The sequence below is a fragment of the Muntiacus reevesi genome, chromosome 15 (genome assembly GCF_963930625.1).
Source record: "Muntiacus reevesi chromosome 15, mMunRee1.1, whole genome shotgun sequence".
In the NCBI taxonomy this organism is placed as follows: Eukaryota; Metazoa; Chordata; class Mammalia; order Artiodactyla; family Cervidae; genus Muntiacus; species Muntiacus reevesi.
The window spans coordinates 63731487-63758273 of NC_089263.1; the positions used below are offsets into that span (position 1 = coordinate 63731487).

Sequence of the window (26787 nt, forward strand, 5' to 3'; positions counted from 1 at the left end):
AATAATAATAACCCCATTCCTGCAGTGGGATACTTCTCATCAAGAACAAAGAGTGACCCGCTGTGGCACACAGCACTGATGCTGCTCAAGGACAGGGCGGGACGCTCAAGAAATCAGACACAGGGCTTCCCCGGTGGCTCAGTGGTAAAGAAGCCGCCTGTCGGTGCAGGAGACACGGGTCTGACCCCTGGTTTGGGAAGACCCCACATGCCACGGGGCAGCTGAGGGGTGCGCCACAACTCCCGAGCCTGGGCTCTAGAGCCCGGGAGCCGTAGCTACTGAAGCCTGCGTGCCTGAGAGCCTGTGCTCCACGGTGAGAAGTCCCTGCAAGGAGCCCAGGGACCGCCATTGGGGAGCAGCCCCTGCCCGCTCCAAGCAGAGAAAGCCTGAGAGCAGCAAGGAAGACCCAGCACTGCCAAAAATAAAGCACACACTATGATCCTGAAAGAAGAAACCAGTCAGACACAAAATACTCATAATTCATTGTATGAAGCTCAAAGCAGACACAGCTTCAAGGAAACTCAAAGACTTCAAAGAACAGTCTCTTCAACCAGTGGTGCAGGGACAGTGGACAACCACACGCAGGAGAACAAGTGTACTCCTACCTCAGACCGAAGATGAAAATCAACTAAGAATGCTAAGAGTGGGTCAAAAACCTGTAAGGAAGAGCTAAAACTATCACCCTCTTAGAAAAGAAATGCTATAAACCTTTGTGACCTTGGATTAGGCAATGAACTTTTTAAAGCACAAGTGAGAAAATTTTTTAAAAATTTTAATTAGACTTCATCAAAACTAAAAATGTATGCTTCCAGTCATAAGAAGAGTAAGTACTCTGGTGCAATGTACAACATTATAAATATAACATTGCTGTACATTATATATGCAAGATGTAAAGAGAGTAAATCCTTTTTTTAAATCTTTTCAAGTTTAAGGTGCAGAGCGTAATGATCTGACTTACATACACTGTAAAATGATGACTGCAACAGGTTTAGTAAACATCCATCATCTCATGGACATCTCAGTGACAGACTCTCTTTTCTTGGGCTCCAAAATCACTGCAGATGGTGACTGCAGCCATGAAATTAAAAGACACGTGCTCCTTGGAAGTAAAGTTGTGATAAACCTGGACACTGTATTAAACCGCAGACGCACCGCTTTGCTGACAAAGGTCCTTAAAGCTATGGTTTTTCCAGTGGTCTTGAATGGATGTGAGAGTTGGACCATAAAGAAGGCTGAGTGCCGAAGACTCTTCAACAGAGAGTCTTGGAGAGTCCTGTGGACTGAAAGGAGATCAAACCAGTCAATCCTAAAAGAAATCAGTCCTGAATATTCATTGGAAGGACTGATGCTGAAGGTGAAGCTCCAGTACTTTGGCCACCTGATGCAAAGAACTGAGTCATTAGAAAAGACCCTGATGCTGGGAAAGATCGAAGGTGGGAGGAGAAGGGAATGACAGAGGATGAGATGGCTGGATGGCATCATCGACTCAAGGACATGAAACTGAGCAAACTAAGGGAAACAGTAGAGGAGAAAGGAGCCTGGCATACTGCAGTCTAGGGGTTCGCAGAGAGTCGGACATGACTTAACAGCTGAGTAACAACAATCATCTCATACAGACAGGACATTAAACAAATTTTAAAAATGTATTTTTCCCTGTGATGAGAACTCTTAGAATACATAATTATACATAATTACTTACTATATTCCCCATACTGTTCATTTCATACCTGTGACTCAATTTATTTTGTAACTGAAAGTTTGTGCCTCTTTATCATATTATAAGGAAAATTTCTTTTCTATTTAATTGGATAAATGTTGTCTATCCATACAATGGAATATTAGGTAAGCCATAAAAAAGAAATGCTGATATACACTACAACATTGATGACTCCTACAAACGTTATGCTAAGTTAAAGAAGCCAGTTTCAAAAACCATGTGTTTTATGATTCCATTTATATGAAATGCCCGGAACAGGCAAAACCATGGAGGCAGGAAGTGGACTACTAGCTGCCAAGGGCTGGGGCAGTGGGGATGAGGAGTGACTAACAGGTATAGCGTTTCTCTGCAGGGTGATGAAAATGTTCTAGAATTAGGCAGTGGTGATGGTTGTACAACTCTGTGAATATACAAAAAAGGAAAAAAAAATCACTGAATTGTATACATTTGAAAAAAAAAACTTAAAAAAAACCCCGGGCATGAGCTACCGTGTGACGCAGGTCACGCAGGGCTCCCCACTCTGGGGAGGAGCCGTGCACTGAGCGGTGGAGAGCGCACGGCAGGGCCTGCGCGTTTCCTGACTCATTCATTCATTCATTCATTCAAAAGGCATCAGGGGTATTTACGGAAACTACCGGGATCTCCCTGGTTAAGGATCTACCTTCCAATGCAGGGGACGCAGGTTCAGTCCTGGGTTGGGGAACTAAGATCCCACACGCTGAGGGGAAACTGGGCCACTGCCTGCCACAACCAGAGAGCTTGTGCACTGCAACGAAGACCCGGTGCAGCCAAAAAAAAAAAATCACTGAGATGAAGCAGACACAGTGACTGACAGCACGCACTTAAGACTTCGCGGCCCTGTTGGTGTCGCAAGTGCTTGATCCGAGCCCTGGCTTCCTCAATGGTAAATGAGGGATAATGCAGGACTGAGGGTCATCAGGAGAATTACATGAGCTGTGGACGAAGACCGTGAGTTCAGTGTCTCCAGACGCGGGTCGCTGTGAGCGTGTACGATCGCAGGCTCAGCAGAGAAGACTCACTGTGCCCTCCACCTGGACTCGCCTCCCAGGGTGAGCCCGAGCCCAGGCAGGCGTCAGGCCCGGCCCTCTCCCGGATACGGGCCCCGCCTGGCCCCACGGCACCGCCTGTGCTGCTCCTCTCAGACCACAGACAGCGCTCACTAAGGGCCACTCCCCGCCCGGCCCTGAGGAAGGGCCCCTGAGCACTGACCCAGTCTGAATAAAGCAAGATCTACTGCTTCCAAGAAGGCTTTCCCAACACCACCGTGTAACCCTCCTCATACTCTGCACTTGGGATCTGTGCTTACAGTGTGGACTCTCCTGTCTGGGCGCAAGTGTGTGGAATTCTTGGTTAACGGGAGTGTTATTTATTCTTAAACTCATACAACTGAAAACAACAGAGAAACAAATTTATGTCACAGTTCTAAAAAAAAATTCTAGCACACGTCCTGAGACCAACAGGACATGTTCTTTAGGCTCCTAAACCTTCTCCACCTTAACATCAGTGTTCATAACAATTGTACAGAGCTTAATACTAAATGATCCAAGTCCAATCTGACAAAGTCTCTGAGTTGGACGGTTGATATACAAGGAGTACTGTGATGTTTAAAAGAAAAAGTTAAATCTTTTCACAGGTAATCTTCTCTTATCCAAAATTCATTCAAGCTGTTTACCATACTTAGTGACTAGTTTTGTATATTTTTACACAAGGAATAAATGTCTCCGAAGGAAAAGAAGTGTTTCTACCAAAAATTATATGCCTTTTCCAGAACCGAATCCTATGCCAGACATCTTAGGAGACAAAAATACTGTAGACTGAAGCCCCCCGTGGCCAGACATGAAGAACAACAACAATCAAAACGGCAATAGCAACTCGCCCAGCAACTGCAGTACTTAACCTACTCTCAAGGCAACTGCTTCTGAACCAGGGGAAGAACCAAGCAAGCGGCCCTTCGAGCGACACACTCACTTCCCTTCCAAAAGGGGGAAATGGGGAGCAGTCGGTCTTTCCGCCTGCCCCAGCGGCTTTGACCTCTGACCTGCTGTCACCCACCTCAGTCCCACAGAGGCTTGTGCTTCTGGGTACTCGAGGCAGTTTCAACACCCTTGCCCTGTAAGGTTAAGATGGAAATCGTGCATTTTCAAAATGCTCATGAATGTATAGAAGAACCAAACTGTGTGATTTTTTTTTTTAAAGAAGCTTGTTTAAGGAGAAGTTGTATTTTAAATGTGATAAAAATAGCTTAACTCACATTCAATGCTGTTTATTTGAACATCAACAATTAGATGTGTCCACGACTGGATGCCACACTATCTGCACTGAATTATCCAATTGAACCCATGCATTTATGAGGCACTTTTTAAAAATAAGCAAACAAGCCCCCTGCTTGATATTTTATCTATAATAAAATGTCAGCATAAAGAGAATGAAACACAAAGGGAAATAATCAAGCCACAAAGTAGAGAAAGAGAGTAAATGTCTTTCTTCGTCTTTTATCTTTAGCTCAGCATCACAAAACAAATGAGTTAGTAAGTAGGAAGGAAGCTGTTTTGTACATAAGTCTTTTTAAAGTGTCATTCTGGTTTTATCCAGCCATTGGTAAATGGTCATCTTTCCACTAGCCGGCCAGAGATGAGACACAGTGAAAATCAGCAAATGACAAAAGCTTCCCATAAATCAACAGAATTTTACTGAAAGGCTGGCACATGTTTAACATTTCAAAAAAAGAACACTTAGTTTTGTGGAGCCTACTTTTGCATGCCCTAAGAACCAATCAAAAAACAGCCTTCTTCTTAAACAATCCTTCAGTAAAAATGAAAGATTTATACTACAAGTGTTATTTGATTTTTTGTTGTCATTGTTCTGTTTTTAAATCACACATTCCCAGAATGTCTGGTGATTCGGAGTGAACTAAATTTGCACACACACTCCTACTTAGTTCTTTCCCTAAATGTTCTCAGCAGGAAGCTGCCTGGCTCACCTAATATTTCCAGAGCACAGTATTTGTCCGGCCTGTTGACTTTTCAGAACTGGATTAAAGAAAAAGTAAGACCTGGATGAACTGGAGAGTACAGCATTACACCTACACCAACAAGTAGGAAATACTTTTTTGGAAGTCCGATTAAAAAAACCGAAAACTTAATTGAAGATGTATTAAAAACTGAGAAGTCACAATGTTAATTCTGAAGTGTCTCCAGCAAACAACTGCTATGTTCTATGTAAGACCTGTCTTATAATAAAAAAATATCTGACACTCTGAGGCCAAGGTGTCTCTCAGAGTTCCCTGCCGGTCACCGAAGCTGAATAAGCATCTGAAAGGGCAGCGTGGGCGTTTCTGACATGAAGGAACCGGGAAGCGACACCGCACCTCTCACTTCTCACTCTGAGGCTTGGTCTCAGGACGCCATCCCAGTCCCCACGGGGAGGTGTCACTTCCTCCAGTGCAGATGACACGGACAACCTCCCAACCGGCCTCGTAGACTCGTCCCATCCTGACCCTAACCGTGCGAGCCCCAGTAAAGAGGAGAGCCTGAGAGTCACTGTGACTTCCCTGTGGGACAAAGCACCCGCACACCTAGAGGCCCTGGACCTCTGCAGCGGGTCGGGGAATGGGAGCACCCGGCCAACAGAGGATGCTGAGCGGCGGGGTGGGCAGGCGGCACAGAGGGATCCAGAGCCCCGTCCACCACCGCCTCCGGCTGGGCTCCGGTCTGCCCTGCATCCCACGAAGCACTACAGAATCCTACAGGAAGACAGGCGGAGAGGGCGCCCGCAGGTGCAGACCCGAGTAGAGGGGCCACACTGGCGTGAGAGGGCAGGTGGTGAAGGGAAGGTGCGAGGTGACGGGAAGGCCAGAACGCCTCTCTGTCTCCTAAGACAGAACTGGCCAGAGGTGTGTCTGGAGTTGGGTGAGGGCGTGTGCGATGGCACCTCCTCTCCCACAACCCCAGGGTCCTTCAGGGAGGGCCTGCCAGGGGAGGGCTGGTGGGATGACCTGGGGCTGGCCTGGCTGCGGCAGGGGGGCCTGAGGCAGGCAGTGACTTCCAGGCCAGACCTGTCTACACCTCCTTCCGCTCCCAAATAGCTGCCACCCTCTGAGGACGGCTCTCGCCCCTCCGTCTGGCCCTGACCCACCTTCCCTGCCTCAGGGTTCCCGGCTCCCAGCCCATACCTCCATGAAACTCTTCGGCACCTTATAGTCACCGCCGCCACCCCGCTCCCCACAAGTGCTCCCCTTCACCCAGCGAAACTCCATCTTCCTCTGCGACCAGCTCACCTCAGCGAGGCCTCTCTTTCTCCAGATGGAGGAAGCTATAAGGGAGCTGGTAACAGAGCCTAGCTTACCCACCATCCGGCACAGAAAAGGAGCGGGCTGCACCTGGCACAGAAACGGGGGAATCCACCACATGAAGTGGGGCATCTGACACAGGAAGTGGGGGAACCCACCACAGGAAGTGGGGCATCTGGCACAGGAAGCGGGGGAACCCACACAGGAAGTGGGGCATCTGACACAGGAAGTGGGGGAACACACCACAGGAAGTGGGGCATCTGGCATAGGAAGTGAGGGAACCCACCACAGAAAGTGGGGCATCTGGCACAGGAAGCGGGGGAACCCACACAGGAAGTGGGGCATCTGACACAGGAAGTGGGGGAACCCACACAGGAAGTGGGGCATCTGGCATAGGAAGTGAGGGAATCCACCACAGGAAGTGGGAGCATTCGGCACAGGAAATGGGAGCATAAGGCACAGGAAGGGGCCAGCACCGGAAATGTCAGACCCTGGCACCCTCCACTTCAACTTGCAGTATTAAAACTAAGAACAAATCACCAATAAGTACTGACAAAAACCAAAGGAAAACTATTAAGTAAAGACTACAGAAAAGAGGCTAATTCCTCTAATATAACAGGGACATATCAGGGAATGTTAGAACATAAAGCTCTAAGAAATTTCTAGGAACAAACCAATATGATGCATGGAGAAAGGGCAAGGATACCAGCTAGACATTAATCAACTCTTCAAATAGTCACACGGTGTTCACTGGGGGAGGGGGGGCAAGAGGATAGGAGGGGCAGATCAGACAGGTGGGCTCCAGAGAAAGGCAGGTGCCCACTGTCAAGCTGGTGCCTCCACGTCTCCACAGGGACCGAGCGGGAGAGGCAGTAACTACCCCAGGCCCCACCAAGCCCCTGCATCACCACCCAGACTGCCAACCACTGACCTCTGGCACAGCACCCTCGGGCACCCAGCCCACACAGGATCTTAGGCCAAGTCAGGTACTGACTGCGATACTCCTCACAAAAGGGGGATTTCAAACGAAGAAAGAAACATCTGATTTTTTACATCAGTTTGGTCCCCTAATAGCTCTATTTTCCACAAAATATACAGGGCCAATAGTATAGGAATGATTTGTCAAAAGCCAAATTTGTCCAGCTAGAAATAAATTCAAATGGTAGGAGCAGAATAAGACAAGTGGTCTGGTTGCTTCAACAAATAAACTGCAATTGGGGAGAAGATGGAGAAGAAACCTATAGGTTAAAGGAGAACGGCGAAGTGGGCAGTCCAAACGCCACGAGTAACTTTGTTTTGGCCGCTACAGGACAAATTTACTGAAAACAACAGCAGAAAATGAGAAATTGAAACCCTGACTGCGTATTTGATGGTACTGAGGAATTATGGTCATTTTTTCAGTGACATAATACTACTATGTTTTTACGTTATATGTTATGTTTATGTGGCTAAGGCCTTATCTTCCTGAGGCATACAGGGAAATATTTACAAATGAGATGACAGATATCTAGGATTTCCCTGAAAATCACTCTTTTGGGGGGAAAAGGGTATCAAAATGAAGATGGACAGTGACTTAACAACTGTTGAAGGGAGTAACTGAAACAAGGGTTCACTAGTCAATTATCCCTACTTTTTAACACGTTCAAGATTCCTATAATAAATTTTGTTTTTGATTGCACTGGCTATTTGTCGCTGTGCAAGGCTTGCTCTAGTTTCGGTGAGCGGGGGCTACCCTTCATGGTGGCATGCAGGCTTCTCACTGTGGTGGCTTCTGTTGCAGAGCAAAGGTTCTACAGCACATGCTCAACAACCGCGTCACATGGGCTTAGCTGCCCCATGGCGGCTCGGATCTTCCTGAACCAGGGACAGAACCTGTGGCTCCTGCATTGGCGGGTGGATTCTTACCCACTGTACCACCAGGGAAGTCCCTATTGTAAAAATTTTCAATGGAATTATAATCAATAGCTATCACTTTTATTAACACTAATCATAAAAACAAAGAGTATCAATATATGAAAAATTCAAGCCCCTCCAAAAAGGAACAATGACATTTTCAAACATGGTGTCCTTGACTATTTCATATCTAAATGGAGGACAACTGAAGGCATGACAAGGGATATTAGGTTAGAAGTTTCTGAAAAATTAGTTTCCTTTTACAAATACTCAAACCAATTGAATTCCAAACAGAAAGAATTCAGATCACCAGAGCTCTTCTCTTGTCACAAACCACACAGCAGTTTTCCTCACTGGAAGCGTATCTGGGCACAAAAATCAACTACATGCCCAGGTTATCTGTTATGAGTTCATTTGCTTTATTGCTGGAATTCCTTCTGGATCATAAAACAGTTTTATGAGCTGGTAAACATTTCATACGAACACTGAAAAGCTGCCATGACGAACAGCTTCAGTGTTCCGCATAACAGATCTCTCCCCTGACCTGACCGATGCTAGTACAGCACTGCGTACTCTAAACTCCACTTTCAGAAGGGCCAGGTGATGCTCCGACTGCTGAACGTTCACCGAAGGATCTCCTTCACTGTGGGGAAGTGAGAACACTGTGGGAGAAGTGGGGAAAACAGCTAAAATTCTCCACTCCAAACTTCATTTTAAAAAACATTTAAAATCCACTTTATTGTCGGATATTTTTCTCAGATAATAAATGTAATATTTTAAGCATCATTAAACTTCCAATTCAAAATAATTACTGTAGTGGGGAAAAAAATAAGCCATAAGAAAAGATAACACGGGTGGTACTGTGAAATGGATATTAAGAATGGTATGAATTTTTTGTTTTTTATTCTTATGAAATCAAGTTTTATACATATATTACAAACTAGAGTTGTTACAAAAATGCTATCAGAGAAGAAAATTATCAAACCTGATGGACTAAGGATCTAGCAGTACTCAAAAACATCACCCTCAACAGGGACAACTAGTAACTCGATATTATTATTAGGGAAGCTTTCTAAATACTCCAGGACAAAAAGAACCACCAAGGATTATCAGTAATTGAAGGAAAATCATTAAGAGGAAAAGTTCCAAGCTGAACAAAGAACTGACTCCAGAGGAAAGAGATAAATCAGGAAGAAGAAAACTTTAATGGACTTCCCTGGTGGTCCAGTGGTTAAGAATATGCCTGTCAATGCAGGGGACATGAGTTCAATCCCTGGTCTAGAAAGATTTCACATGCTGTGGAGCAACTAAGCCCATGTGCCATGATTACTGAGCCTGCGCTCCGGGGCCCACACACAACTACTGAAGCCGATGCACATAGAACCCATACTCTACAACCCAAGAGAAGCCAGCAACTAGAGGAGCTCCCATTCACCACAACTAGAGAAAGCCTGCCTGCAGCAACAAAGACCCAGTGCAGCCAAAAAAAAAAAAAAAATCTGATTAATATTCTCAGAGAGAGGAGAGAGTCTAGCCTCCTACCACCCTGCACCTCACCACAATCAAAGAGCAATATCTTCTCCAAGAGGGAGACATTCTGACCCCAGAGTTCCATTCTCAGTCAAACACACACCACTAAAATGAGGGCACTGGAAGACATTTTTAGAAATGCAATAACTTGGAAAGATTACCACCCTTGAATCTTACATGGGGGGGAAATGCTATATACACTAATGTGTGTATGTATAACATATACATATCCCCCCAACCATGAAAGGCTTCCCAGGTGGCGCTAGTGGTGAAGAATCTGCCTGCCAATGCAGGAGACCTAAGAGACGTGGGTTCGATCCCTGGGTGGGGAAGATCCCCTGGAGGAGGAAATGGCAACCCACTCCAGTATTCGTGCCTGGAGAACCCCATAGTCAGAGGAGCCTGACATGCTACAGTTTATGGGGTCACAAAGAGTCGGACACGACTGAAGCAACTCAGCATTAGTCCACCATGTAAAGACTCTAGCCCAAGAAAGTGACATGAGCATAAGAAACAGAGGCAGCTGCGTATGACCCAGAGGCAGCAAAGGAGTTAGGAAGGAAGCCCAGGCACTCCTCAGCGCCAGCACCTGGATGACCCTCTCGCTCAAGATGCAGGATAGGCGCCTTCTCTCTGGGTCCAGTCACACAGCTGGGTTTCACAGTGAATAACAGTTACATATCTGTAACTATTTTAAATTCTATTTATTAGTTTCCAAATCCTACAACCAACTTAGACAAAACAAAAAAGATTTCTGTAAGTTACAATATAACATAAATGCTATAAACTCTAACAACATAAAATTGGTGAAAGTGAAGTGAAAATGAAAGTCGCTCAGTCGTGTCCAACTCTCTGCAACCCCATGGACTATGTACAGTCAAGGAATTCTCCAGGCCAGAATACTGGAGTGGGTAGCCTTTCCCTTCTCCAGGGGATCTTCCCAACCCAGGGATCAAACCCAGGTCTCCCGCATTGCAGGTGGATTCTTTACCAGCTGAGCCACAAGGGAAGCCATATTCCAACATTAATTTCTTATGAAAAATTTTAAATAAATATAAACATATTTTGATATTAAAAAAACCTTTCAAATCAATATTCAATTTCAATGGAAATTCTAGATTATGCTCTAAAATCTAAAAAGAAGTTATAATACAACTAGAGGGAAGAAGACTTTTTCCTCTGTGACATACCCTTCTATACTGCTTGAATTCACTAAACCAGGAGCATATGTCATTTTTTATAATTTTAACACTACTTAAAACAAAAACAGTACTGGCCAAATACAATTTTTGTGATACAGGTGCTGACATTTTTAATGCTTGGTACAAAGGACAATCCTAAATGACAAAGAACTGTGACTTGGACCATCTGTGACCACCATCCATGAACTGTAACAGAAGTCAACATTAAGGGAAACAGGCAGTGGATTTAAAAAATCATTTATTCTCTCTGGAGAATTTTAAAAGCCAAAACAATTTCTGGTAGTATCACTCTTCATTAATAGCCCCAAGCTGGATAGCTGAGATGTACACTGAATGAATGGATAAACCGTGGGGAAGGAATTCAGTGGAATACAGCAACCAGAAAGAACTAGCTGTTGTTACCTACACTCAATAACACGGATGGATCTCAATCACTTTCATTTGCAATTACTTTTTTGTTAGGGTAAAAGATATATAATATGAAATTTGTCATTTTAATCATTTTTAAAAAATAAAAGAGACTCAAATGGCTAAAACTGAAAGAAGGATATTACTGTAGATCTTACAGAAATAAAAGGACTAAGAAATACTACAAACAACTGTATGCCAACAAACTAACCTGAACAAAATGAACAAATTCCTAAAAAGACAAAACCTACCAAACTGACTCAAGAAGAAACAGAAAATGTGAGCAGATGTAAAATTACAGAGACTGAATTAGTAATCAAAAGACTAATCACAAAGAAAGCCCAGCTGGCTTCATAGCTGACTTTTATCAAACACAGAAAAAAGCATAATTAATGGTGAAAGACTTAAGATGCTTTCTCCCTAAGATTATGAATAAGAATGTCCATGTTTGCCACTTCTATTCCACCCTGTCCTAGAGGTTTTAGTCAGGACAAATAGGCAACAAAAATAAGCAAAAGGCATCCAAACCGGAAAGGAAGGAATAAAACAACCTCTATTCACAGGTAACATGAATTTGTATATAAAAATCCTAAGAAATCCACTTAAAAAAACCATTAGAACTAATAAAAAAGTTAAGCAATTTTGCAGTATACAGAATCGCTATTAAAAAAAAAAAAACAATTGTATGTGTATAAATTTGCAATAAATAATCCAAAAATGCGATTAAGAAAACAATTCTGCTTATAATAGAATTTTTAAAAAGACATTTCGGAATAATTTAACAAAATTAGTACAAATCTGACATTTTGCATTGTGAATGAAATTAATGCTGCTAAATGAACACTTAAAAAGCTAAAATGGCAAATTTTGTATCATATATATTTTACCACAATAAAAAAGTAAAAAGAAGTTAAACTCTGAAAACTACAAAATATATATATATACACACATACACATTTCAGTTTGGAGATCTAAATAAGCAGAAAGCCACATCATAATCATGCACAGCAAAACCTAATACTGTAAGACGGCAATACTCCCCAAAGTGACCTAGAGATTCAGCGTGGTCCCTCTCGGGATGCCAGACAGCTTCCTTATAGAAACTGGCACACTGGTCCTAAAATGCACATGAAAAGTCAGGGAACCCAGAACAGCGAAACCATCCTAGAAGAGAACAAAGGTGGAGAACTCAAACTCCCTGATTTCAACACTTAGCAGAAAGCAACAGTAATCACGAGAGGATGGTACTATATAGTACAAAGACAGGCATATACATCAACAGAACATAACTGAGAGCCCAGAAATAACACATTTATGGTCAAGGGGGCCAAAACTATTCAATGGGGGGGTGGGGGGGCGGGGAGTCTCTTCAACAAATGCTGCTGGGAGATCAGGACAGCTACATGAAAAAGAATGAATTAGAACTTCCCATCTCACACCTTATTTCTTAAAAAAAAAAAAGAAACAGATCAAACACCTAAATGTGAAAGCTAAAACTATAAAAACTATGAAATTCCTAGAAGAAAACACAGGTATAAAATCATTGTGATCTTGGATTTAACAAATTCTTAGATATGACACCAAATGCAACAAAAGTCAAATTGGATTTCATCAAAATAAATAACTTGGGCCTCAGAGGGAACCTGTAAGAACGTGAAATGACAACCTACAGGAGAAAATATCTGTCAATCACAGGTCTGATGTAGGATCTGTATCCAGAAGGTACATAACTTACAACAACAGAAAAACAGACAGACAACACAATTAAAAAATGAGCAAAGACCCGGAAGAGACATTTCTCCAAAGAACATATACAAACGGCCAATAACAAAACAATAAACAAGATACTCAACATCATTAGCAAGACAAAACAAAAGCAAAAGCAAAAAAAACCACAGCAAAACACCACTTCACACACACACCAGGATGCCTAGAATAAGAAAGACAAATAACGACAAGCATCTGTGAGGATGAGGAGAAGCTGGAACCCCACCGCTGCCGGCGAGAATGTGAACTGGGACAGCTGTCACGGAAAACCACCTGGCAGGTCTTCAAAATGCAGAGCACGGTGTTACCAAAGGACCTACCAACTCCACTTCCAGGCACATGCTCAAGGGAAATGAAAACACGTGTCACGTAAAAACCTGTACGCTAACGTTCACAGCCGCATTACTCAGAACAGCTCAAAGGGAGAAAGAACCCAAATGCCCATCAGCCGAGCAATGTGTAAACAAAATGTGGAGTATCCATCCGACGGAACATTATTCAGCAATAAAAAGGAATGGAACACAGACATACCCTTGAAAACATTACACTAAGTGAAAAGAATGCCATCACAAAACACCACGTATTACATGACTCCATCTGTAGGAAATGGCCAGAATGTGCAAATATATAATAAAAGTAGATGTTTGGCTGCCTGGGCGTGGTGAGGGAAAGAAGGAGTTACGACTCATACCTAAAGGGTTTAGGATTTCTTTTTAAGGTGATGAAAATATTTGGAAATAAATAACACAGATAGCTACCCAATTCTGTGAAATACTAAAACTACTGAACTCTACAATTTACACAGGTAATTTGCATGTGGATTATATCTCAATAAAACTGTTACAAACAAAAGAAATCATTTGATAACTGTAAATGGCAGAGAAATCTTCCTTTTTCACTAAAATAATCAGTTAGCTGTACAGTTCAATTCAAGCTTCATACTGCTGACAGACCTCTGGTTTCTGTTCAGTAACCTTCTTAACATATCATTTCACAAAAATTATCAAAACTTCATGAACACAAATCTTGCTTTTTTAAAAAAATATATATATTTGTAGGAGAAAATTTATCCAGGCTTATCACTTTGATTACATAAAACCATAATAAAGCCTGATGTCTTGAGAACATTTTTTATGTCCTAATAACAGTCTAATATAAATGCTACCCTTGACAGCTTAATTGGTGAAACTGGCATAGAGCATTCTCAATAATTTCCCTATCTGCTGCCAATTAGACAATATATCCTACATATTTGAAAGCAATACCTCATCACCATTCTCCCAGATTCATCTGAAAGATGATTTGTTAATATACTTAAAGATGTTTCAACAATCTGATTTCAAACACTCAGGGCTAAAAAAGAAACAAATCTGAGCTGCAAAATTAGTTTTTTAAGAATTGCTGCAGAAAAAAAAAAAAAAAAAGAATTGCTGCAAACTCATTGATTATAAAATCAACATCTTTCTCAACAAAGAATCAATACAGATGCTATTTCAAGTTAAAAATAGTAAGTTAAAAAATTAAATTAACCCCCCTAATTTAAATTTTTTAAACAAAAAAGAGAGAAACTCAGTGTTTTCAATTGAATTCTTTCATATGAATGGGGTAAAGTACAAGAGAACAGCAGTCTTAAAATGCAGTTTGAGTGTCATGGTTAATTAAGGGAGGTCTGTCTACCTTTGGATTTCATTTATTTATGGTTTTAGAAAATCATGACTGGCAAGAGCATTTCTTATTCTATTCTTTGTTTTAAATTAGTGATTTCTTCCTACGTACCAAAAGCTTTGGAGTTAAACAAAACCAGTCTGCGTCACTTCAAGAAAGATCAAGTTCATGCACAGGGTCCCTGAGGCACAAGCGGCCAGCTCAGACACCGCCCCTGCCTCACCCCCAGTCCACCCAGGGTGCTGCCCCGGCATCCCTCCTGACACTTTTCAGCTCTCAAAACATCCAAGTCCCCCATTTTCACGCCCTTTTACCCATTCGCCTTTCTCTCTCTTCCAATGCTGTGCAATTACTGGGAAAAAACGCTGCCCTACCGTCTTTGCATTTCTCCCTTCTACTTACAGGGGAAGCTTTCTAATACATGAGTAAATATAACAGAAACACAATCCAGCCAAAAAAACTAAAATGGTAATTGTACACCCTGACTTCATTTAGAGATGAAAACCAGGGTACCTTTCAGTTACCTCTCCTGTATAGAACAGCCTTATCTCTGCACCATCTGGAAGCTCTACTAAAATGATAGCATGGATTACAATGGGACGTAGCCTCAAGGACAGCATGAGCTCCAGAGAACAGGAATTCTGTTCACCACTGCAGTGCCTGGGCACTTCTTAAGTCCAAAAGAGTACTTGTTGAATCAATGATAGACGATGACAGTAGACTAGAGAAGTCAACACAATTTTGCACAGAGGAAATGAACAAGCAGCAACTAATTCAGCCAAGATAGAAAAGCGGAAGTTAACTATGTGAGGGAGGGATAAGAAACAGGGATCACCAGCAGCACCAGTATCCTGCAAACTGAACAGAAATGAGTGTCACCAGGCAGCACAGCAGTGAAGAATCCACCTGCCAACTCAGGAGACACAAGAGACGTGGGTTCAATTCCCGGGTGGGGAAGATCCCTGGGGGAGGGAATGGCTACCCACTCCAGTATTCTTGCCTGGAGAATTCCATGGACAGAGGAGCCTCACGGGCTACAGGGGGTCAGACAGGACTGAGTGACTAAACACGCATGCAAACAGTAAGGGACAGAGAACAGAATGGGCTTTAAGTCTGCACAAGAAGCAGTTACACTCCAGATATCTCCCACCCCCATCCCATTGCCCACCCCCCACCCCCAGCTCGCCCCACCTTCCCAGAATGCTGGCAGCTGGGCCTGTACCACACTCGCCACCATCCAGGCTGGAGACCAGAAGCCCTGCTCTGGGAAAACCGACGGGCCCAGAGAAGGAACTACTCTAGCAACTCTGCTAGTGCCCCTCAAGTGGGCCAGGGCCCCATCCTATTTCCTAATGGTGAGGCTCACATGTAAAGTTTACGCACACACAAGAGTTTCCAACCAGTCCACTCCTAACTGTGGAAGACAGCCAATAATCACCAGGCATTTGACGAAGAGTTTCTGACGTCAAAGACCAAAGTAGGAAACCAGATAAAAAGGACTCAGAAGAGACAGAAGACAACAGAGGAAAAAAAAGAAAACGCCTGCATAACTCCAACGTGCGCATGTGCAGAGTACGCCATGCGAAACGCTGGGCTGGATGAATCACAAGCTGGAATCAAGGCTGCCAGGAGAAATATCAACATCCTCAGATATGCAGATGACACACTTCAATGGCAGAAAGTGAAGAGGAACCAAAGAGCCTCCTGATGAAGGTGAAAGAATGAAAAAGCTGGCTTAAAATTCAACATTAAAAAAACTAGTATCATGGCATCCGGTCCCATCACTTCATGGCAAACAGATGGGGAAACAATGGAAGCAGTGTCAGACTTTATTTTCTTGGGCTCCAAAATCACTGTGGATGGTGACTGCAGCCACAAAATTAAAAGATGCCTGCTCTTTGGAAGAATAGCTATGACTAACCTAGACAGCATATTAAAAAACAGAGACATCACTGCCGACAAAGGTCCATCTAGTTAAAAGCTATGGTTTTTCCAGTAGTTGTCTATGGATGTGAGAGTTGAACTATAAAGAAAGCTGGGTGCCGAAGAATTGATGTTTTTGAACTGTGTTGTTGGAGAAGACTCTTACAAGTCCCTTGGACAGCAAGGAGATCAAACCAGTCAATCCCCAAGGAAATCAGTCCTGAATATTCATTGGAAGGACTGCTGCTGAACCTGAAGCTCCAATACTTTGGCCATCCAATCCAAGAGCTGACTCACTGGAAAAGACCTTGATGCTGGGAAAGACTGAGGGCAAGAGGAGAAGGTTGGATGCCATCACTGACACAATGGACATGAGTCTGAGCAAACTCTGGAAGATACTGAAGGAAAGGGAGGCCTGGCATGCTGCAGTCCATGGGGTTACAAAGAGTCGGACACGACCTAGCCACTGAACAACAAACAGAAATGGTTTTTAAGATGACTGCCTTCATGAAACAGAAACAAGATATTATAAAAAAGGAATACTAGGGACAAAGACACTTAGAAATGAAAGATATGATGATGGCAGAAAGAAAAATGCAATGGACGGACTAGAAGATAAAGTTGGAGATCTCTCCCAGAAAAAGAAGGATAAAAAGTCAACAACTAGAAAAAAGTAGGAGAAAGGAAATTAACAGAAAACTCAGAAGATCTGACATATGAATAACAGGCAATCAAAAAGGCTAGAATAAAGAAATCAGAGCTCATAGAGAAATAATACAGGAAAGTTTTGGAGAGCTGAAGGACCCAAGTGCCACCCCCAGAAAGGACCCCCAAGGAACACTGGGGATGAACAAATCTCACCAAGGCGTGGGGATCACAATGGTCTCGGGCTTCCCCTTGCAACAAAGGCCAGCAGACAGCTGAGTCCGGCCTTCTAACTTCTGCAGGAAAATGACTTTTAACCTAGAATTCAATACCCAGGTAAACTACCATTCAAATACAAAGGAAGAAAAGGCATCTTCAGACAGTTTAGTTCTCAAAAATATCTCTCTGATGAACTCTTTCCAGGGAAGCCACCAGAACATAAGACACGGGGTCCCGGAATTCTCACTCAACAGAGGAAGAGGCACAGAAAGAATTCCCATAAGGAATGAAGAGAAATCCCAGGATGGCAGCTAAGCAGCAGGCCTACAGAAGACACAGCCTCAAGTGGAACAGGAAAATGAAAGGCTCTACAAGGGCTGAAAAGTGAGAGATCACTCGACGTGGCTGACTGCACTGGGGAGTTCTAGTTAAAACCTGCACTGAATTCATTACTATACATTTGCATCCACGCTAAGGGAGAGAAAAAATAATTCATTCCAATTAACACAAAAATAATTCCTTGTCTTAGTAGACTGGGAGGGAATTAACTGCATCCTATGTGGCTTAGCCGTTAAGATGTTTACCCAATGATAATAAACACTGAATATCAATTTAAACTAATTATTATATAGCCAGATTTGGAAAAATGAAGAAGGAAGGGTGTATGTGTCTCGGCAATGCAGGGCAGTAGACACCTAAAGTTCTACAGCCTTCTCTTCCACAGAGAAAGTTAAAAGATAACATATAAAATGGAAAATCAGAAATAAGCAGCATAAGCATGCTACAGAGACACATGAAATTTGAGGCAGGAATTGCTAAATAAGTAATCATCAGCTCCAAAGACCTGATGCTTTCAAATTGTGGTGCTAAAGAAGACTTGAGAGTCCCTTGGATAGCAAGATCAAACCAGTCAGTCCTAAAGAAAATCAACCCTGAACACTCACTGGAAGGACTGATGCTGAAGCTTCAATACTTCAGCCATCTGATCCGAAGAGCCGACTCACTGGAAAAGACCCTGATGCTGGCAAAGATTGAGGGCAGGAGGGGAAGGGGACGACAGAGGATGAGATGGTCGGATGGCATCACCGACTTAATGGACATGAACTTGGGCAAAAACCAGGAGACAGCGAGGGACAGGGAAGCCTGGCGTGCGGCAGTCCATGGGGCTGCAAAGAGTCGGACACAGCTTAGCGACTCAAGAACCCCAGCATCAGCACCCAAGGTTCTTCTCCCATCCACTTAATAGCACCTTCGCCCTCTGTCTGGAATGTAGCTAAGAGGGTCACCCTCAGACTAGACAGCAGACTGGGCAGGAGAGGGCAGGTCCCTGAAGACTTCTTGGAATGAGGCTGTCAAACCAGCCCTGGACTGCTCACAAGTCGCATGAAAGGCAAATCAACCTTGATTTTGTTTGAAGTGAGTGAAACGTGCTCAGTCATGTCCGACTCTTTGCGCCTCCATGGACTACACCGTCCATGGAGTTCTTCAGGCCAGAATGCTGGAGTGGGTAGCCTTTCCAGTCTCGGGGCATCTTCCCAACCCACGGATCAAACCTAGGTCTCCCATACTGCAGGCGGATTCTTTACCAACTGAGCTATCAGGGAAGCCCTGATTTTGTTTAGGTCACTGTTATCTGATTCTCTGTCACTGGCAGTGTAAGCTGATTATAAGGAGAAACAGAAGGGTTAAAACTGGTTGCTACTGAGAAGTGAGAACCCAGAGCAGGCTGGCTGGTAAAGGGACTTTGGTCTTTCACCCTAACTCTGTCAACTACTTCACTTTTAAAACTGAGTAAATGCATTACTTTGATAAAAGTAAAATTACATTTAAAGAAAATCACTCCACAGGGTATGGTCAGATGTGCCGCTCACCTCAGCCTCTAAAACTAGGCTTAGTTGTTATCTTTTTAGGTCTTTATTCTTTTCTCTTCCTTCTTTTTCTGTCGTGCTGTGCGGTGTGCAGGATCTTAGTTCCCCGACCAGGAATGGAACCCATGCCCTGCCCTGGGAGTGCAGTACCTTCATCACTGAACCAGGGAAATCTCTCAGGTAAGTTTTATTTATTTACTTTGAAAGAGTAATGTTCATTCTTTTTTTTTTTTTGGTTGCAGCAGGTATTAGCTGCGACGCGCAGGATCGTCGTTTTGAGTCTGCAGGATCTTCTGATGCGGCTCACGGGCTCCGAGTTGGGGTGTGCAGGCTCAGCAGTTACGGCCCACGGGCTAAGCCACCCCACAGCACACGGGATCTCGGTTCCCTGAGCAGGGATGGAATGCACGGTCCTGGCGTTGCAAGGGGATTCTTAACCTCTGGACGACCAGGGAAGTCCCCTTTAGGTCAATTTTAAATTCCAACGTTGGACCGCAGATTTCAGATCTGATTTTTCTCAAGGCAACAGAATCCAAAGTCATGGCAGAAGTTTTCAAAAGGGGAGGGATGAAATGCAAGGCAGTGTTGAAGACTAATCAGGCAGAGATATTGAAATATTCAAGGGAGAAAGGCTTTCATTTAGTTCTTGAGATCTTCAGCTAGGCCAGTGAGGATGGGAATGAAGGGAAAAAAAAAGTTAAAATAAAACTGAGATATTACATAGCAGGTGCCGGCAAGGCGGCCCATGGCTGACCAGGAGCCCATGGAGGAGAGGAACCCTGGCTGGAGGGCTAGCTGCTCAGAAATGATCAGGGGAAAAGTCCAGAGCCTGGCTTACCCAACAGAGAGGGGAGATGGGGGTGGAGGACAGACCATGCGCTCTCTCAAATTCCCAGAAGTTTTCCAACCCACAACTTGGAAGAGGAAGCATCATCACGTCAGTAATGTCAGCAGTCTCCTTAGAAGAGTAAATCTCATATGTCTTCAAAGATGCTCCAGTATAAGAAATTATATAATTCAATATTTTCTTCAAATCTCTAATTCTTTCCTAAAGATAACAAAATATCCAAGTCTATTATATTACATAACTGATCCTTTTCACAAAGTTTTAATCTGAAAACAATTTTGTTGCCAGTTACCTACCACTCAATAACACTGACCAAATATCTAATATGGAACATATTTAAAATCATACTATAACGTGTGACCTTCATCTCATACACAGTACCTGTTTTATTGTCTTAACAAAATTTCTGATAGATTTTAAGCCTAAATAAAGTCTTCAAAAATTACCATATGAAGTTTATATTGGCCAAACACTCATGATTTTATGTCTTTTTTAATTTTTAGCTACACCCCCAAGGACCATGGGACCTCAGTTCCCCAACCAGGGGTCAATCTCCGCCCCTGCAATGGAAGGTGGAGTCTTAACCACTGGACCTCCAGGGAAGTCCCCAAATACTTATGATTTTAAATCTAAGGAAAGTGTATTTTCCTCTCATGTATTTTCATTATTAAGAGAGTTTCTCACACAAATTTCAGATGACGCTAACATACTGTCATTTGGAACTTAAGAATCAAATTCAGGGCAGGGACTAAAAGATGTCATATTATGGGGATTGGGGTGAGGGAATTACAGGGAGTTATGTCTTTTTAATTCTTTCAAAATCTTCTTTACTTGCATTTTATCACCTTTTTGATGAGGGGGGAAAAAAGGGTAAAAATATGTATTTGGTTTCTTCCAGCATGATCCTTTTACTTTATTAGTCTCAAAAAAATACATTTTGTCTCTTTACCAGGAATAGAGTTCAATAGTTTCATTGTACTTAATACAGTTTGGAATTAACAGTCCTGTTTGCTCGCATGTTTATCCGGCATCACCGACGTCAGCACAGACAGGACAAGACTTCCAAGGGCGTCAGGTGCTACGATAGGAGGCAGGGCAAAGCCAAGGGGTGCTCCTGTCCACTCTGCCGCTGTGTTTGGAGTTTTTACCTTATGTGCATTTGCAATTGAAGACCAATGCACCGCACCTCCTAAGCTCTTTCAGGCAGTGGTATCTTCAAGTGAGGGCAACTCACTCCAACTCCAGTTTCATTTACCGCAGGTCTAGACTTAACAGAGACACCGCTGTCTATTTCAAAGCCCAGCTGTCAATGGAGGAGGTTTCAAGAGAGAAAAGCTAAGGCTGGCTGGTTAATGTTTAATGGTTTCAGCTGTTCCGTCACAGTGCCATAATCAATATCACTCTGCACTTCAAATAGCTATTTACAAATCCAAATTGTGTTAAACCTAATTTTTATTACACAATCCCAGTATTCCTCTACTAAGTTACATCTTATTATTCAAAAGATCTGTTTCTTAAAATGTTACTTAAAAAAAAAAAAAAAAGTGTTCCATGTCATGCAAAAATTCTCTCTCGAGAAGCCACTAAGATTAAAATGTATGTTGAGCTATTTAGCACCATCAGTTAAGTCCCGAACACATTCAGTTTGGTAGAGACATCCCACTCACACTGGGCGCTGAGCATCCCCGTGCCAAAAGCTACAGGAATTCACACAGATGAGAGAGAACTCCAGACAAGGTAATGCTTCATTCCTAAGAAAAATCACCAATGAGGAAATTAAACAGAGGGCTACAGAGATGAATTCTACCACTTCCAGAGGAAACATGGTGGCACAGAGCGAGAAGCGGGCCTAGACTGGGAATCGGGGAACCAGGCTGAGGTCTGCCTCCTGCCTGGTCTGCAAGCCACCTGGGGGCCGGGGCAGAGGACCACTGTGGTCCATCTAACGCCAATGGGCTGGAACTTCCAACATCGTCTCTGTCCAAACATAATACCCGTCATTATTTTTTTAAGTCGGGGGAAAAAAATTTAACACATGTACAAGTATTTTTATATAATGAAGATGAAAGACAACTTCATTTAGTTGTCCATATTTGTTGCTGTTTACTTGTAGAAATTTCAAAGTGTTTCACGTGCTCTGCTTCAAACAGTACCAAATTTGCATTTAAAAAATAGCTTAAAGAAATACACATGCAAAGCAGGGTACTTCCAACTTTTAATTAAAGTCCAGGATTTCATAGAGGAAACTAATCAAACTATAAACATAATCAAGGGAAAATTAAAGGCAAAATCTACAGTGAAGGCTAGGATGAGTCTAGTCCCATGCAACCACTGTGGAAAATTCTCTTTTAAAACTTAAAACTTTATTACTTATACCTTCCAAATTTCCTCAAAGTCCCCAATTGTCAAATCTGGGCTGCATCGGGTATTTTTCTTCACTGAGCTTTAAGACTTCTACATAACTGTCAGCAGATACCTACCAAGGTTGGTCCTCTGCATGCCAGGACTCGACACATTAGAGGCTGCAAACATCATGCAGAGTGTAAATCAACAACTCGCAGTGTGACGGTCTATATATGTGTTTCTTGAGTGGAGTAGAAGTAATTCCACTAGGAAGTCAGAGTACCTAATAATGCTCCACAAACAATTCCATTTGAAAGACCACTCTTTGCTTTCCAACACAGTAACTGGGCGTTCCGAGCAACACTAAATAATGACTGCCCACACCCTAACGAGGGATACACCCTGTGGGGTTACAATGGCGCATGTGTTAACATACGTGACACTAAATGCCGCTTCTCAAATATATTACTAGTCCACGAAAAATGCCACCTAAATTAGAGTTCATTCTCTTATCTGTAATTTAAGCTCAGTGCAGACTGAATTCTTAGGAGGTAATGTCATTTATTTGTAATCATAATTTCCATAGAGTCAAAATATTTCTATATTACAGCACACAACTTCTATTTAGACTTGGGGGAAAGTCCAACCTCACAACATAAGACCGCCTCACATGCTGAGAGCTTCCTCCAATGAAACCCACCAGTTCAGAGTGGCTGGTACCCTTTGGTTTTAAGAGGCTACACGGGAACCCCTTGTTCGGCCCTGGGATGAGTAAGCCCCTCCTGGGCACTGCAGGTTCCCAGGCCAGAGGCCTCTGGGACCACACCTCACCTGCTAACTCAACCTTCCATCTGCTTCCTCCTTTCAGTCACACATTGACTCACATGCCAAGCACCAAGTTGAACCTGATTGTGAAACTGTCTGGATTCCAAGATCAAATGCCCAGCAAGGAAGAGCAAACAGGATCCTCAGAAGGCTGGGATGTAAGAGGCCTCAAAGACTCCACTTTCAAAGCAACTGGGAAGTCAGGTTAATTATTCAGCTGGCCATCACATCACCAATAAATGACATCAGAAGATGAACAGTACTCTCATTTTATTGATACTGTATGTAACCAGGAAGGGTGGTCAGCACCAAAATGAAGCCCAAAACAACGCGAAACAGGCTGTCTTCGGACTGTGGGCCTCCTTTTCCTGCTGGTCTGACAAGACTTCAAAATTTCACTCAAGAGGGAAGAAGAGAAAGCTCTCTAAAAAATGTAACAACGTTAAGTTTTATTTGGTAAACAAAATCCCAAATTCCAATTACCATTTTGGCAGACCAGGGGTCCTAACTACAGAACACATTCATTTCTTTATGTAAAAAAGTCAGCTTTATCAGTCCCACAGGTTAGAAATTACTGGTTCAAACGGCAGAGTCTGAGCCCAACGACACAAAAGACCCAAGGATAAGATTTTCATAGATTTGACCTGAACCCTGAACAGAAGCGTCTCATCTTCCTTCCAGGTAGTTTTAAACGAGGCTGAGGGTCTTGACAAGATGCCCCAGTTAGAGAGAGAGAAAGATAAGATGTCGCTTTACACGTGTAGTTGTTTCTGGGGTTCTAACCATTACACAGCTTAATCAAATTTTTGTCGTAGTAGAACATAATAATTTAGCTGACCAATTATTAAAAAGCATGCAGAGGTCTGATAAAGAAAGTTTTACAGTGACTTCCATAGACTAACAGTTCCAGCTGCCCTGCCCTCTGCCCCCCAAGCATTACCAGGGTCTGGCAAAATTACAATGAAAAAAATCAACCGACTCTCGCATGGCGTTTCACTAGAAGGCTTTCGACTTTAAAATTCCCTTGGAGGTGGTACAGTAAAATGGATGTTCAGGCGCTGGACACCAAGGGATGCGGACAGGCTGTCACCTAGGAGGGGCTCCCAGGAGACGCGCGGGGGTGGGGAGGCGGATGCAGAAGGCACGCGCCGCTGCCCATACGACCCGGCAGGGCGAGTTTGGGGGGCGGGGGGGCGAGGAAGACTCGAGACCCCAAAGGCGGGGGCCGGGGGCGGATATCCCGGGGAGGGCTGCAGGAAACGATATCCAGGCTCGGGGAGGGTGGATCTAGGAAGCGGCCGGGGCGCGGGGCGGTGGGAGCGGGGGTGGGAACGGAGGATGTGGCTCGGAGGGGCAGGATGAGGGGGCGGGACGGCCCAGCGCGGACGTGCGAAGGCCGGGGAGGAGGGCAGGGCCGGGCCGAGAGCCGCGAAGAGGCGCGAGGAGCGGCCGGGCGGGCCCGGGAGCGGTGACGAGGCGGGGCGGGCGGCCGCCCGAGGACAGGGAGGGCGCGCCGGGGCGGGGGTCGCAGGGCCGCCGGTCACTTACCCCACTCGAGGAACTCGGCCACGTACTTGTCGCGGCGCAGGGCCGAGTGGCTGCACTCGGTGTACAGGCAGACGAGCACGTCGAGCAGCGTCTCCACGCTCAGGGCGCTCTCGTTGCGCCAGGGCCCGTCCAGGAGCAGCTGCTCCAGCTTCTTGAGCCGCACCTTGGCCGACATGGTGCCGCGCGGCCCGCTCCCAACGCGCCGGGCCTCTCGCCGGCCCGCTCCGGCCGGTCCGTCAGGGCGCGCCCGCGGGGGCCCGGCGGCCGCGAGCCCCGGCAGCCGCGGCGCCTCGCCGCCGCCCCGTCCGCGTCGTCGCGCCCCGGCCTAGGCCGACCTCCTGGGCTCGGGCCCGGCGGCGCAGCGTCTGGGGCGCCGGGCCCCGCGGGTCCATGGGCCGCTCCCCTCCCCTCGGCGCCGCCGCCCGCCCCGCCCGGCGCCGCTCGCCTCGCCCCCGCCGCGCGCCCCGCGGCCGCGCCCTCCCCGCCGCCCGCCGCCGCCGCCGCCGCCGCCGCCGCTCGCCGTCTGCCTGGAGCAGCGCGGAGCCCAGCGCTACTGCGCAAAGCCCGGCCGGCGCCCGAGCCCCGACCCCAGGCCCCGACCTGGCGGCCCAGCCCCGCGGCCCGCAGCCAACCAGGGCGCGGCCAGCGCGGGCGCAGCCAACCACGGCGGGGCCGGCCGCCGCCGCCGCGCTGACCTCAGCGCGCCGCCCCGCCCCGCGCTCCCGGCTCCCGGCTCCCGGCGGGGCCGGACCTCGCCGCTTGCCGTAGCGGGGCCGGGATGCTGGGAAGGCCGGGCGGGCGGGGTCGGCGGGCAGCACCGCCCGGCGGGGGCGGGCCAAACGAGCGGTCAGCGCGCCGCCGAGATTGCGGGGCCGGCGCGCGCGCAGGGGGCGGCCGAGCGGCGCGCGCGATCGTCTGGTGCGGGACCCGGCCTCTGTGTGCGGGGCCCGCGCTCCCGCCGCGCGCGCGCGCGACGCAGCTCCAGGAGGGGACCCCGAGGCTCGAGGCGACGCCCGCGGGCTCTGGCCTGCCCGGGGGCTTCGGGGTTGGTGCGCTAAGGCGAGCGTCAAGGCTGCCCCGCTGCCGCAGTGCTGGCGACCTCGACCGCACGACAGGGTGTTTTAAAGCGGGCCTCCTCTGAGCTGGGAGCGGCCTTTGGGAGAAGGCGGGCCCTGCTCCGACTTGACGGGCGGGAGACTGAGGTCCGGGCTGGGTGGGGGCTGCCGGAGAGGGGCCACCCAGCGCCCCATGAATTCGTGATGCACCCCCAACGGCCGCTTCAAACTCTACTGCCCACTGTCCCCTCCATGCAAGCAGATGCCTTGGGGTGGCAGTTTCGTAGGAAGCGGCCTGCCGTTTCCTCTGGGCTGGTACTAAGATTGCGGGTTTCTGCGTGTGTCTGGGGAAGGAGAGGGTGATGGAGAGTATCTGCACTCAGAGGAACCCTTGGCGTCGGAAGAGGAGGGGCAGCCTAGAACTCGTGGGGCGTCACTGAGGCCTTGGGGGTGAGCAGGCAAGGGCTGGGGAGCCAGGATGTAGGTTCAGTTCAGTTCAGTCGCTCAGTTGTGTCCGACTGTTTGCGACTCCATGGCCTGCAGCACGCCAGGCTTCCCTGCCCATCAACAACTCCCGGAGCTTGCTCACACTCATGTCCATCGAGTCGGTCATGCCATCCAGCCATCTCATCCTCTGTCGTCCCCTTCTCCTGCCTTCAATCTTTCCCAGCATCAGGGTCTTTTCCGGTGAGAACGTAGGCTTAGGGAATCCCTTAAGTGGGAGGAGGGGAGACGGAGCAGCTTCAGGAGGAGCAGGGCAAGCCAGGCGGAGCAGATGTGGTTGAAGATGGAGCAGTAAAGAAGCCTGTGAAAAAACTAACCTATGAACATAAAATCAAAATAGTGGCTACCTCTGTTGGGGAGGCATTGAGTGCCATGGGTAGCAGGGAGCCTTCTGGGCTTCTAGGAATATTCTGTAATTTGACTTGGATGGTGGTTATGCAGGACTCCATAGAAGGAACATTCTTAAACTGTACACTTGAGTAGTGCGTGTCACTGCATACCTATTATACCTTAATTTTT

General features: G+C 45.7%; 1 protein-coding gene across 5 annotated transcripts in view; it reads right to left on the bottom strand.

The window, feature by feature from the left end:
* CDC42BPB (CDC42 binding protein kinase beta) overlaps nt 1-25116 on the bottom strand; it is a 98593-nt gene extending 73477 nt beyond the window's left edge. For 3 of the 5 annotated variants that reach the window (XM_065906852.1, XM_065906851.1, XM_065906850.1), the window contains exon 1: nt 24710-25115. In XM_065906852.1, coding sequence (XP_065762924.1) covers nt 24710-24884 — 175 coding nt within the window. In that variant the 5' untranslated portion in view covers nt 24885-25115. Of the gene's footprint in view, nt 1-24709 lie in introns of all 5 variants that reach the window. The other 2 variants (XR_010659192.1, XR_010659191.1) reach the window with 1 other exon arrangement.
* Between the last annotated feature and the right edge of the window lie 1671 nt (nt 25117-26787).